General features: G+C 53.4%; 1 protein-coding gene and 1 non-coding gene across 6 annotated transcripts in view; both read left to right on the top strand.

Annotated features, from left to right (window-relative positions):
* AP1B1 (adaptor related protein complex 1 subunit beta 1) overlaps positions 1–5935 on the top strand; it is a 54723-nt gene extending 48788 nt beyond the window's left edge. For 3 of the 5 annotated variants that reach the window (XM_029921504.1, XM_029921501.1, XM_029921502.1), the window contains 6 exons: positions 1784–1913; positions 2210–2294; positions 3003–3089; positions 3193–3347; positions 4044–4052; positions 4925–5935. In XM_029921504.1, coding sequence (XP_029777364.1) covers positions 1784–1913; positions 2210–2294; positions 3003–3089; positions 3193–3347; positions 4044–4052; positions 4925–4999 — 541 coding nt within the window. In that variant the 3' untranslated portion in view covers positions 5000–5935. The remainder of the gene's footprint in view (positions 1–1783; positions 1914–2209; positions 2295–3002; positions 3090–3192; positions 3348–4043; positions 4053–4924) is intronic. The other 2 variants (XM_029921505.1, XM_029921503.1) reach the window with 1 other exon arrangement.
* LOC115278586 lies at positions 571–667 on the top strand. Its single transcript, XR_003902990.1, has one exon. It is a non-coding gene; the product is annotated as a small nucleolar RNA SNORD125 (small nucleolar RNA).
* Positions 5936–14108: the final 8173 nt, after the last annotated feature.

Here is a 14108-nt window from a genome sequence, read left to right as displayed (position 1 = left end):
TGCAGCCAATCTGTCCAGAGTCCATGCTGGTGACTGTTGGCAGCAGCTCAGAGCCCTCAGGGGGGTCCGGTGCCTGGTTTCTGGTGAAGGTAGATATTCCCCCCAACTACATCTCAGGCCTTTTGGCCTCTCTAAAGCCATGATTTTTTTTTCTTCCCCAGTGACCTCTTTACATGGACTCCAAAGTACCAGGCAGAGGGGGAGAGTGTCTCCCCTTATTTTAGCCTTCTTCCACTGCTCAAAGAGTGTTTTGCTGACAAAAGCCCCCAGCTCCAAACTAGGAGCCTGCCTTTGGCAAACACCGCACGTAACAGGAGATGGCCTCCTGTCCAGGCCTGAGTTGCTCCCATCTCAGGGCCCAGCTCTACGAAGCCTGCCAGGGAGTGGGCCTTCTACCCCAACCCCTTGTGGCCCAGGATTAAACCATCAGACTGGGCCTCTGGGAGTGGTGGCTGCCCCGGGCTCCTCACCCCACTGGGTTCCCTGCACTGGAGGTCCTGGGGAAGGTTTCTTCTCTGACACTGTGAGGGTCTTTATGGGCCAGGTCCGCAAGGCCAGGGCTCTCTAGGGGACCCAGGCAGCCTCTCCTGATGATTCTTCTTCCTGAGCGGCTCTAGTGATGAGCAAACTGAGCCTCTAAGAAGTTGACTGAAGGGGCTGCTTCCCCAGGGAGAGCCCTCGAGCCAGTGGGTCCTGACTGTCCGTCAGCTCTGCTACCTGCCGTCAGATGGCCCTGGAGGCCCTAGAAGCACTCTGGGTTCCAAGGGGCAGTCCCGATGCTTGCCCATAACAGAGGTACAGTGTGCTGACAACCTCCTGGGTAGCAAACCCTGTGCCAAGGGCTTTAAGAGTACATATTATCTTACTTTGAGCCCTGGGAAGTCAGTGCCATTATTCTCTGTTCAGTAGGTAATAACACCTGGGCTCAGAGAGGACAAGTGCCTTGTCAGGATCACATAGCAGGCAGTGGGGGAGGCTCCCAGGAAAGCCTGGAGTGCTGGGCCACCACAGGGGCCTGGGGTTCCCCCACATCGCCTCCCACCGTGTCCCAGGCAGGCCTGATTGCCATCACAGGCAAGTGCAGGCCGGGTCAGGCAGCTCAAGCTCTGGATCTCAGCAGTACTACTCACCCCGTAGGGTCTGAACACAGGCCTGTCCCTCCCTGATTCTCTGTGTCCTGGATGATGAGAGAATGTATACTTCTCGCTGTTTTTATGAGGGTACGAGTTGGTGTAAATACCAAATGTCCAGGTTGGGCACAGTGAGCTGTCGGGTCATGGTCATGTATCACACTCATGGGGATCCTCCTGATACACCCACATGTTGCTTTACCAAGAAGCAGGGCTTTCCTGAATCTCTCTCTGGCCAGTTCTGACCTAGACAGTGAAATCTGGCATCTTGCTGAGGGTGGTCACATCCCTCTTGGGAGATGGGGATTGCCGGCAGAGACTTCAGTTAAGAGCAGCTTGTAGTCCAGGCCCTGGTGTTAGACAGAGCTCCTCAAGGGCAGGACAGAGCAAGGCCATGTTCACCCAGGCCTACCCAGTGCCCAGGCCAGAGGAGCAGAGATAGGCTTTAGGCTTGCAGCTGACCCAGGGCTCCTTCCTCCTGCCCACATGGCCATTGAGGGTGGGATCAGGAACTTATCCTTCTCTCCTGGGCCTAGAGCTGAGGTGAGGCCAGCCGACTGGAGAGGCCTCTTGCCAACTGTGCCCTAGCTCTGGAGCCTGACACACAGCACCTGCTCCCCCTGTCATTCCCACGGGGGCTTCTCTTTCCCCAGCTTCGGCCTGGCCCCTGCCGCCCCGCTCCAGGTCCACGCACCACTCAGCCCCAACCAGACTGTGGAGATCTCCCTGCCTCTCAACACAGTGGGCTCGGTCATGAAGATGGAGCCTCTGAACAACCTCCAGGTGGGCTCCAGGCAGGGCCAAGCACCCCAGTCTTCACCTGTCTACTCACCGCAGGGAGGGAGCCTGGTAGAGAGGTCTGGGGTCTGGCCTTTGTTGGCAAAGGGGTGTGTCTTGGAGTTGTGCTCTTAGCCGAAGAGCTGGCAGGGGAGGCCTAATCTGAGGGGATGAAGGGACATGGTTACCGGGGAAGGTGTGTGAGGGAACCTCCTCACGGGGAGGCACGAGGAACAGGCCCTTCCTGGGGCCTCAGAGGTGGTATTGAGCATCAGGGACCAAAAGGGTGGCCTTGTTCCTAGGTGGCCGTAAAGAACAACATTGACGTCTTCTACTTCAGCACTTTGTACCCACTGCATATCCTCTTTGTGGAGGATGGAAAGATGGGTGAGTCCTGACGGTGCCCCATGGAGTCCCTGGAATAAAATGATTGGGTTTGCCCCACAGTGAAGTCTGTGAGTCGCCGGCCTCTCTGCAGAGCCTGAGGCGAGGGTCACACCTCCATCAAGGCCCCCCATGCGTTGCCGGCCAGCTCTGACCCCGAAATGGGGGCATGCCATTCAGGAGCTTTCACTCCTGGGTTCTCCTGCTCTGCCCCTCAGTCATCCCCACGGGCTCTAGACAGTCCTCCTATGGGCTTCCAAGGTCAGAGCCCACACCCGGTCACACTTGATGTCCATCTGCAGTGCCCTGGCTGGAACCCCTGAGAACACTCATCCCCACGCCGGGAGGGCTCCTTGCCAGCTCAGAGCTATGCAGACGACTTTCCCACATCATCTCTAAGTCACCACAAAAGCCCTGTGACACAGGCTGTGATTAACGAGCAGGCTGCAGAACCTGGACTAGAGCAGGAAGGAGTGCATTCGTGGGTGCTGGGAAGGGGAGATTTAAGGCCCAGACATGGGAAGCCCAGGACCTTTTAAGAGCACACTGGTGGCCACCTTCACAGAGCTGAGGGTTTGTTCAGGGAAGCAGCAGGAGCTATCTTCAGCTCAGGTTGGCATCTCCAGCAGACCCACTTCCTGCTGGATGTCAATGAGCAGGGCCACGGGTTTATCGGGGTTCCCATCTTCTACCCTGCCCCCCACCCTCCAGACCGACAGATGTTCCTGGCCACATGGAAAGACATTCCCAATGAAAATGAAGCCCAGTTCCAGATCAGAGACTGCCCCCTCAATGCAGGTAGGACTTTGCACCCTCCCCTGCCCTCCTGCTCAGTGTACACTGCCCTGCACCTGCGACCCCGGCCCTCACACTGCTGACTGGGGGCCCTTCTCACTCTCAGAGGCTGTGAGCAGCCGGCTACAGAGCAGCAACATCTTCACGGTTGCCAAGAGGAACGTGGAGGGCCAGGACATGCTCTACCAGTCCCTGAAGCTGACCAACGGCATCTGGGTGCTGGCAGAGCTGCGTATCCAGCCAGGCAACCCCAGCTTCATGGTGAGAGTCCCCGCTCCCACCCTGCCAGCCCATGGTATCTACCTCCATGATCCGGGCAGCCTCTCCTGCCCTCGCTCCTTCCCAGACTAGGGGTCAGTTCTGCTGGGCTGCATTCTAGCCCAGCGAGTTTGGCATCCCTATGAACCTGGCATGAATGAGCATCAGAATTCTGACCCTAGCTCCCAGCTCAGCTCATCAGGTTATCCAGTCACACACCAAACTGTGTCACCAAACTGTGAGTTGAACTAGAAGATTCTATAACATTGGGCCCTGTGAGGTGGCACAGTTGGCCGGAGGCCCGCCTGACTGGGAAATGGCACTGCTGGGCCCATGCCCTGGCCATCCTCCCACTCTTTTCCTGCCTGAGGGCCCGCGTGGGAGGCCACTGATTCCCAGCATCTTGTCCTTCCTGGCCCTTGTGTCAGACCCCAGTCAGAACATGGCTTCCACGGAGTGCATGGTCATCCTGGAGGCCGTGCTGCTGTTCCATGCCCCAGAGAGCTCCAGGCTTTGCTTCTGCCCCTGCACCGAAGTCTCTGGCAGGCATGGCCCTCCAGATGTTGCTCCTGGGCCCCACCGGTGGTGCTGGCACTGTGGTTGGGTGGGGGCCGCGGCGGTGGCTTCGGTGATGGTAACTTCCGTCTCCTATGTTCGGTTGCTGCATGCCCACCCTCCCTGCCGGTGCCCGTGGTGCAGGACTTGGAGGTTAGCAGATTGCTTTTCTCTTCCTCTTTCCCCTCCATTCTCCCCAGCCATACCTTGCACAGCTCACATCCCGGCCTGGCTCCAGTGCACCCTGCCTCTGCCACCCTCACCTCACCCTGCTGCTCCCCAAAGCCGGGCAGATGTGCTTGCAGGCCCCAGGCAGAGGGCACCCCAAAGCTTCCCAACCAGGCAAATCTGACTAAGGAGCCAGTACCCTCACTTCCCAACACAGTGTTCACAGAGCCCTCCAGAGAAGATCAGGGCCCCACGGCCCACCACTTCTGGCTTCCGGAGCTCCATGCGCTCCTCCCTTTCCTAATCGCACCCTTTAGAAGCAATAATTTTGGCAAAAGTGGTGGCAGCACTCATTTCTCCTCTGCCTCTACTCTTCAGTCTCACGATGCGGCAAAACTTCCTGTGTGGGAAGCCAGGAAGAGTCCCCAGTGCCCGCCCCCCAGTCTCTCCAGGCAGAGGTCTGCTCCCTCTCATCTCCCCTGCCCCCTCAGAGACCCCAGGCCTCCCCAGGCTGTGAAGGGCCCCAGCAGCTCTGCGGGGTGGGGGCTGGGCACTCCCTGACGGCCTCCTGCTCATGATTCATGCTCCTGCCAGCAGGGCCGCGGTGGCTGGGCTGACAGCAGGTGTGTGGGCTGTAAGTATATTTGGTCGACGCCCAGCCGGCTGCAGCAGCCAGCCCCTCCGCTCTACCGCACATCTGCCCCAGCTGTGCTGCCCCCAGGTCACACGTGCACACCGCACTCTTCCATCTGGTCTCCCCCTCTCTTCCCTCCCTGTGTTCCTTCCCAGCCCCAGAGAGGAGCTCGGGGAATTGAGTGCTCTCTATACCCCCTGACCTCTCTTTCCCCGCCCTGCAGCTGTCCCTGAAATGTCGAGCACCAGAGGTGTCCCAACATGTGTACCAGGCCTATGAGACCGTCCTCAAGAACTGAGGCCCCAGCCAGTGCCCACCCCAGCCTTCTGCCAGCCCCATCGAGGAGCCCCCCGAGTGGCAGCACCTCCTTCCCGGAGAGGCTGAGCAAGGCTCTCGGCCATCCACGGAGCTCCCTGGTCCTGACTGCCGGGCCCACCTGGGTCCTCGGGGTGGGGTAGCATTCCTCCTGGAGTGAAAGCTCGGGGACTCCCCTCTTCCGTTGCTGCTGACAGTCAGGGTCAGGTGAGGAGGGGACCAAAGAAAACAGAGCCAGAGGGGCCATAGAAGCTGATCGGGTCGACCCAGGGTTCTTCTCTTCCTTTTTCCAGCTGGTGCCTGAAGAGCGAGTGTGTGACTCCCTCCTCAGGCTCCTGGTCCAGGAAGCCCCCTGCCCTTCAGGCTCTCTTGGGTCAGTGTTAGGTCTTCCCTGTTGGCCATTCTCATGCCATGCTGCCCTGGTGTGTGTGGAAGGTTCTCATGGTGGGGGGGTGGGGAGCATTTCTGTCAGGGGTCTGGGGCCCCCAGGGCCTACACCCCTACCCTCCCTCCTGCGTCCACCCAGGCTGGGGCCCTGTGGTTGTGCCAGTTGGGCCACAGCCTTCTGGGCACTGACCCACATGGGCAAGACTGGGCAGAAACTTCCAGAGCCCCCGCCCAGGCTCTTACTCCCCTAGCAGTTGCACACACCCGCTCACCCAACTCCCTCTCTTGCTCCTGAGGACGGTCACTGCCTACGATCCAGTCCTTGGCATCCCCTGTGTTCCTGAAGCAGAGACAGGGCTGAGGGATGGGGTCCGTGGGCGAGCGCAGTGCTTCCTATCTGGGGTTTCTTTGGGGTTTCTCCTTAGTGTCTGCTGCCCTTCCCCTGGCCTCCCGAGTTTCAGTTGTGTCTGACAGACCCATTAGGTTTTCCTGTACTGCTGTTTAATAATAAAGAAAGATTCTGCTTTTGGCATTCACGACAGTTTATTCCCCCTCCACTAAGTGTCAGAATTGAAAATTGCCTCTGAGTGGTTGAGAATGGTTTTCTGACCCCTGCAGTAACTATAATATACAAAGAGAATATATATATATATATAATATATATATTATGTATGTTGACTCTTATTTTCTAAAAGAGAAAGTGAATAAAATTGATGACATCAAGTGTGTCCCTGGCCAGTGTGTCAGGTCCTGAGGCTCTTCTGGGTGGGGTCCTGGGTCCAGGATCCAGGGCCCAAGCTGTGTGCCCAGCCCCTCCCCTGGCTGTCTGAGGACAGTGCCTTTCCCGCTACCCTGTTCTTAAAACCAGACTTCAGAGGCCTGCTGTCTCCCTGGCCCCTCTCCCACCCTTGACCCAGCTCCACCCAGCCGTCTTGCCTTTTGATGTTGCCCCAAAGGGCTGACTTCTGTTTTGGTTTTCCTCCGCTCCCTGCCATCAGGAAGGCTCCCAGGAGCAGTGGGGAGGTGCTCTGATCGGGGACAGCTGCGGGAGAGAAGGAACGGTCGGGTCTGCCGAGCAGCAGGCCTGTCTGGGCAGGCCCTTCCCCTGTCCACTTCTGCGGCTGGCTGAGTGCGGGTACTAAGCCCACCCCAGCTACCACCAGGGACATCCTGTGTGGCCTCAGTGCTGGCACTGGCCTGGATCCCAGGGGAGGGCAGCCAGACCCTGGGCAGGGCCCTGACAGCCAGGGCTGCCTGTGGGTCTCAGTGCCTAGTGGCCAGTGGGCCTTCAGCCTGCCTCTGCGGGAGGAGAAGCCTGGGTGCCCTGACCCCATTTCAACCCAGCCACTCCCTGCACTGCCTACTTCTGACCCACTGCTGCTTTCCTAGCTCTGGGAGGCTGAAAGAAGAGTGTCAGGAGTACCTGGCTCTCCACTGCCCCACCTCTCAACTCCTGGGCCTGAAAAGTCTAGAGCAGCCAAATCCCTTGATTGCACAACCCAGTTCTCAGTTTACCTGAAAGTCCCGGGCTCAGAAGGCCCCACACCAATGCAGCTGTACCCTCAGCTGCGGGCTGGAGGAGCAGGGTATTGAGCCCTTGATGAGACTTACCCTGGCTTGCTATGTGGCCTGCCACCACTGACTGCCTGAGGGCCTGGCTCCCACCCCAAATCCCTGGGAGCGTACTGCCAGGGTCATGGCTCCCCACTCTCTGCCACAGAGGGCAGATTGGAAGTGCAGGTGAGCTGTCCCCAGTGGGGGGAGGATGGATGATGAGGCCCAGGACCGAGTCACTGGGGTGAGAAGGCAGAGCTGATGAGACAGGCTGGTCTGCTGGGACAGAGCACCTTGGACTGTCGCTGGACACCTTGGGTCCTATATAAAGCTGTGCTCGTCCCTTACAAAGCTGTGGACAGGACCTTACATGAGTGTGCCTTTTCCCCAGTTATGTGGTACCTGGCATGATGGGCCCCAGCAGAGTCCACATTTGCAGGAAGAACAGGCAGAGAGAGCATCTTCACCCCCCGACCCCCAAGCCTGGGCCTTACCACATCACTGCACCAGGGCCACCCCTGGGGCCCAGGTCTTATGAGAAATGCTTCAGTGGACAGCCAGTCAGTCCCAGCTCTACCCTTCAGCTTCCCTGTCGCCCCTCACGTGCCTTTTCACCCCCCTCACTTGGCACTCCCTGGTCCTGATGTGCTCAGGCCTAACACCTCTCTGGAGCCTTAGTATCCTATAGAAGATTCTCATATGTTCTGGGCCTTCCCAGCCGGTTAAGTTCACCAACAACCGGGTATTTCTGAAAGGGCCAACAAATGCCCGGGGGCCACATAGGTTCCCTGTGCGCCAGACACTGAGCTAAGTAAGTCCTGTGGGGGTGGCCTCATTCTACTTTTGTTTTAATCTTTAGCTAGTGGTTTGCTTTGTTTTTAGGGTTTTGTTTTGTTTTGTTGTTTTTTGCAGGATGTGGTTTCCCTACGGAGAGGGCTAGGTTCTGGACCTTGGTAAAAGATTAGCCACCAAAATGTCCCTCCTACCTTCCTCAGTTCTTAGTTTTTCTCTCTCGATGCCAAGTTTGTTGCTAGATTGGGGTTTTTTTCCAGGAATATTCTGTGCAGGCACCCAAGCAAATCCATGGAGATGTTACTAAACAAATGGCAGTACATTCCAGACACTACCAGCACTTTGCTGTCCTCAGTACAAACAGACGCACCTCAGAATTCCATGGGTGGACGGGCTGCCATCAGCTGGCGCCTGCGGATGGACATCAGGAAGTTTCCATCTTCTGTGAGTCCAAGCAAGGGTATGGTAAATATCTGCCTACATACGTCCTCGCTCATGGGCACAGATGTAGCTGTGGGATCTAGCTCCAGAATTGCTGGACCAGAGGGTGTAGCATTTTATATTTTAAAGTGTACTTCTTGTTTTGAGAAGGCAATGTATTCACATGACTCAAAATCCAAAAGGCAAAAAAAGAAGTGAAAAATCCTACTCCTCATTCCTCTTCCCAAAGGAACGCAATGTTACCTTCCAAAGAGACAAAGGGGCGCCTGGGTGGCTCAGTTGGTTAAGCATCCGACTTCAGCTCCAGTCATGATCTCATGTTTGTGGGTTTGAGCCCCGCGTTGGGCTCTGTCCTGACAGGTCAGAGTCTGAACTCTGCTTCAGATTCTGTGTCTCTCTCTTCCTCTCTGCCCCTCCCCGGCTCACACTCTGTCTCCTAAGAATAAATAAAAGTAAAAAAAAGAATTTTTAAGAGAGACTCAAAGATGATGTCAAATACAACTTTCCCCCCGCTTTTTACACAATGGGTAGCATGGAATCCACCCCGATCTGCACCACATTAAGATTTTGGAGACTTTTCCATTATCAGCCCATACGAAGACAGTCTTCAAGCCTTTTTGTAATGGCTGTATGCGTTTCCATTGAATGGAGGTACCATCCCCAACCAGTAGCCCGGTGACGCCCATTGAGTTGGGTCTAGGGTATTGCTAATACAAGTGATACTGCAAAGAATATTCACTTTTATACGTGGATAAATTCCTCGGACACGAGTTGCTGGGTCAGAGGTAGGTGCACTTATCATTTTGGTAGCTGTTGCTAAAAATTCTCCAATGCCCACTCCCGCCAGCCAGGAGCGACATGCCTACGTCCCCCACCCCTGCACAAACAAGCCAGTGTACAGATGTGTGCCACACTGACGGGGAAAACTGCCACCTTACTGTGTTTTCAGTGTGCCTCTGTTCGTGTGCTTTCAGGACATTTGTATGTCCTTTTCTGTGAGCTGCTTCATCCTATTCCTTGCCCAACCTTTTCTGTAGAGTTAGTGTCCTCTTCTTACTGATATGTCATTATTTCTCCCCATCTTGTTGTTGCCTTCTTAGTTTTCCACGCCGAAATGGTTTTTGTATGCTATCTTCCTCTTCTATACTTGCCTGATTTAGTATTTGTCTGATCTTCGTTTTGTGCATTTCAACCACGTTCCATCTGGGCTTTATGTTTGGGATGAGGTAGGGATCCAACGTTCTCTTTTCCCAGATGGTTACCCAGTTGCCTGTACACCATTCACTGAGTAATTCATCTCTTCCCCACAGAGCTGGAATGTCATTTGTAATATGGATTACATTTCCATATGTATATGAGTGCTTTTCTGGACTCTTCTGTACCAGAGAATTTGTCTGTTCGTTGGCTAGTGGGTTTTTTTTTAAGTATTGTAACTTTGGGGCACCTGGGTGGCTTAGTCAGTTAAGCATCCGATTTCGGCTCAGGTCATGATCTCATGGTTTGTGAGTTCAAGCCCTGTGTCAGGGTCTGGGCTGATAGCTCAGAGCCTGGAGCCTGCTTGGGATTCTGTGTCTCCCTCTCTCTCTGCCCCTCCCCGGCTCATGTGCTGTCTCTGTCTCTCTCCTTCTCTCTCAAAAATAATAAACATTAAAATAAATAAATAAATAAAGTACCATACCTTTGTATTTTCATATTCACAATATCATCTTATTCACCCTCTTTGTCCCAATTGAACTTTGGAACTTGTTTGTCTTTTTTTAAAAAAATTGGTGGTACTGTTTTTATTTGGATCACAACAAATGGTTACATTAACCTCAGAGAATTGACATTTCTTATAATGATGTCAATAATAACATTAATCTTTATATTCAAATACAGAAGTAGATGCTTCCCCATCAGTTCATGCTTTCTTTTATGTCTCTGTATTATTTTAATATTTTTATTTTTAAAGAGTTTTTAAAAATTTATTTATTTTGAGAGGTAGAGAGGAAGCGGGGAAGGAACAGAGAGAGAGAAATTCCCAAGCAGGCTCCACACTGCAGCACAGAGAATAATCTTATTTTTTATCAAAAAAATTTTTGAATGTTTATTTTTTAGAGAGAGCACAAGTCGGGGAGGGGCAGAGAGAGGGAGATACAGAATCAGAAGCAGCCTCCAGGCTCTGACCATCACCACAGAGCCTGGCGTGGGGCTCAAACTCATGAACCATGAGATCATGACCTGAGTTGAAGGTGGACGCTTAACCGACTGAGCCACCCAGGCGCCCCAGCATATTTTTTATTTTTAAGTAATCTCTACACCCAGGGTGGGGCCTGAACCCACAATCCCAAGATCAAGAATTGCATGTTCCACTGACTGAGCTAGCTAGGTGTCCCATCTCTGTAATATTTTAAGTTTTCTTCATTTTAAAAGCCCTTAGATGTACATTTTTTATTACAAAGATGTGGGGTACATAGGTGGCTTGTCAGTTAAGCATCTGACTTTGGCTCAGGCTGTTAATCTCATGACCTGAGTTCGAGCCTCGAGTTGGGCGTCGTGCTCACAGCTCAGAGCTTGAAGCCTGCTTAAGATTGAGTTGTCTCCTGGGGCGCCTGGGTGGCTCAGTCGGTTAAGCCTCCGGCTTCAGCTCAGGTCAGATCTCACGTTCGTGGGTTCGAGCCCTGTGTCAGGCTCTGTGCTGACAGCTAGCTCAGAGCCTGGAACCTGCTTCCGGTTCTGTGTCTCCCTCTCTCTCTGCCCCTCCCCCCTCATGCTCTGTCTCTCTTTGTATCAAAAATAAATAAATAAAACATTAAAAAAATTTTTTTAAAAAGATTCAGTTGTCTCCTTCTCTCTCTGCTCCTCCCCTGCTCGCTCTGTCTTAAAAATAAGCAAATATTTTTAAAAATTATTCTTACAAAGATTCAGGAGTAATTTTTTTGGTTCCTTTGTAAAATGGGCTCTTTTACATTCTTTTTTTTTTTTTTTTTTTTTTTTTTAGTTTATTTTGAGAGCGAGCACAAGTGGGGAAGGATCCCAAGCAGGCTCCACACTACCAGCGCAGAGCCCAACACGAGGCTTGATCCCATAAACCGTGGATCTGACCTGAGCTGAAGTCAGGTACTCAACTGACTGAGCCGCCCAGGCACCCCATCCATTCTTTTCTATATGTGTGTGTGTCTCCTCAGGCTCCTGTCATCTGTGACAGTTTCTCAGACTTTGTTTTTCATGACCTTGACAATTTCAAGGAGTACTCTTCAGGTATATTGTAGACTATCCCTCAGTTTGGGTTTGTCTGATGTTTGTCTCATGGTTAGATTGGGGTTGTGGGTCTTTAGGAAGAAGGCCAGAGAGTTGCCCTCTCGACACATCGAATCAGGGTCACACACCATTGGGATGGCTCTAGTATTGTCACGCTGGCCTGGATCACTTGGCCACGGTGGTGTTTCGAAGCTTTCTCTGTTGTGGAGTTACTCTCTTCCCTTTCCCTATTCTGTTCTTTAGAAGCAAAATCACCACATGCAGCCTACACTCAGGAAAGATCGTGGGGGTAGGGAGTGGCTACATTATTATTTGAAATTCTTCTGTAGGAAAGAATTTGTTTCTACTCTCGTATTTATTTATTAATTCAGTCACTTATGTCCGTTTGGATTCATGGATATTTATTTTCCAATTTGGACTTAATCCAAAAGTACATTATTTATTTTGTTGCTTAAATTGGTCCATTTTGGCCATTGGGAGCTCTTTTCGGGAGCCGCTGTGTCCTTTTGATACGCCCTCATCCCTTTGTCTCTTTGCAACTTTCTTACTTTCCAGCATTACGTGATGCTCCAGGCTCAACTCACATTAGTTCTATCTCAACCCTAACATCAGCCACTTCTCCAAGGAGCGTGGTTCCTTTCACTGGCGAGTGGTCCTAGAAACCAAGATCTAGGTGCTAGGTGTGCTTGTTTCTCCTGGGTGGTGCTTCTAGGCCCCCTCAGCAGACAGAGCTAGCAACTCTCTGTGGGTAGTTACCCGTCAGACCCCCATGTCCCTCCACAGGGTTGTAACTAGCAGCTATTTGCATATAAAAATGAAATTGTTTTTAAATTTACAAATCTTGTCCCTCCCCAACCTTATTAAAGTTGTTTTGCTTTTCTCTCCACTTTCTCTCCTCTCATCCCTCAACAACTTGTGTGAAGGCAGGACCTTGTTATCCCATTACAGAGAGGGAAACTTAGAGGTTAAGTAACTTGCACAGATAACACACTCCTGGAAAGAGGCCTGGCAGCCCTGCTCTGTGCTGCCCCCTTGTGTCCTGATGGCCTTTAAGAGGCTGACCGCTACAATGGGTGGCATTATAATGACGACCAAGGACCCCACTAGACACCAAGCATTTGAGAGACAGGGATACCGCCCCCCATCCAGGGCTCCGGAAGTGAGTCACTGTTAGGACAAATGGAATCATGCGCTGATTAACAGGACAGACCACATTCATGGTCAGAGGCATAGTGCAGAGCAAATGCCCCCAGAAGCTGGATGCAGTCCAGGGTTCTCAACCCCAGGAGAGGGCTGGTATCAGGCCAGGTGGTAGGGAAGGGGGGTGCCCAGTGGGCTGGCATTGGGAGGCTGTGGGCTCAAATTTCTCCATCTGGTGCCTACCCCTGCCCAGGGCTTCTCAGCAGCCTCCCAGCCCACCCAACTTTCTGTAGTTCAACCCTTCAGGGCTCAGCTTAGCTGTGGCATTAGGACCTTCCCGAGCCCCCAAACCTCCACTGGCCGGTGTCTCCCCTAGGTCCTCTCAGCCCCCAGGCCGGAACCAGCCCAGTGCTCCTGTTTCTACCTGTCTGTACCTGGCTGCATGTGTGACTCCTTCACAAGCCACAGAAGGCAGGCAGGAACCAGCTCGGCCACCTGGGGCCCAGCACCAAGTCCTGAAGGAGAAGATGTTTGGATGCTTGGCAAGGGCTCCCTGGGGCACCAAATGGAAGCCTGGGAGGAGGGTGGGAGCCGTGGTGCAGCAGACAGCACCCTGGCTGCCTCTCCTTCAGGGAAGGAGTGAAGGGACTGATGAGGGAAACTTTGAAATTCTCACCCAAGCCCGAGTTCTCTGGCTTGCTAGTCCTTAGGAAGCCCGGTGCTGGGCTGCCCACTCCTGCATGGCTCAGTGGCCACCAAGGACAGGGGCTCAGTGGCCACCAAGGACAGGAAGCCCAGTGCTGGGCTGCCCACTCCTGCATGGCTCAGTGGCCACCAAGGACAGGGGCTGATCTTCTCCTGAAGGCACTCTGGTCCCCTGGCCTAGATAAAATTGGGCTGCTCAGAACGTCTGGTTCAATGGCTCAAATGTCCTAGCTTCCAGTGGCTGTGCTGTCACTTTCCTGCCAGGCAATCCTGGGCAAACCACTGCATCCCATTGCCAGGGCTCAAAGAGCACAGATGCGCCACATCACAGGCCCTTGCTAAATGGAGACTCCTGTTAGGGGCGCTGATGCACGAGGTTCCTAGGGAATGGGTGATCGCTGTGCAGGCTGCAGGGCTTTGTAGGAGCTTTATTAGGACAGTTTCCTCATTCCCAAACCACGCACTGAGAAACCACACTGGGACCCAGAGATCTGCCCCTTACCCCCCCCCCCCCGACACACAGAGCCCTGTTTGCTGGTCCTGAAGAAGCCTTGCCCAGGAAGGCACTCTGTCAGAGAGTGAATCAAGGAAGGCTTTCTGGAAGAAGGACACTTCCAGAACTAGCTCTCAAGGGTGGGCTTGCTCCCAAGAAGCAAGAGGAGAGGGTGCTCCAGTCAGAGATGTGGGCCCCTCCCAGGACCTTAAGGATGACCATCCTGATGTCAGCTGCACACCCTGCTGAATGCCAAAAGGGAATTAATTATTAATGCTCAGCCTTGTTCCCTGCAAGGAATTGAGGCAGCTTACAAAACCCAAGTTTCAAATGTCAGAAA

The sequence above is a fragment of the Suricata suricatta genome, chromosome 14 (genome assembly GCF_006229205.1).
Source record: "Suricata suricatta isolate VVHF042 chromosome 14, meerkat_22Aug2017_6uvM2_HiC, whole genome shotgun sequence".
Classification (NCBI taxonomy): Eukaryota; Metazoa; Chordata; class Mammalia; order Carnivora; family Herpestidae; genus Suricata; species Suricata suricatta.
The sequence above is the reverse complement of the archived record's forward strand: the minus strand, read 5'-3'. Positions and strand labels throughout refer to the sequence as shown.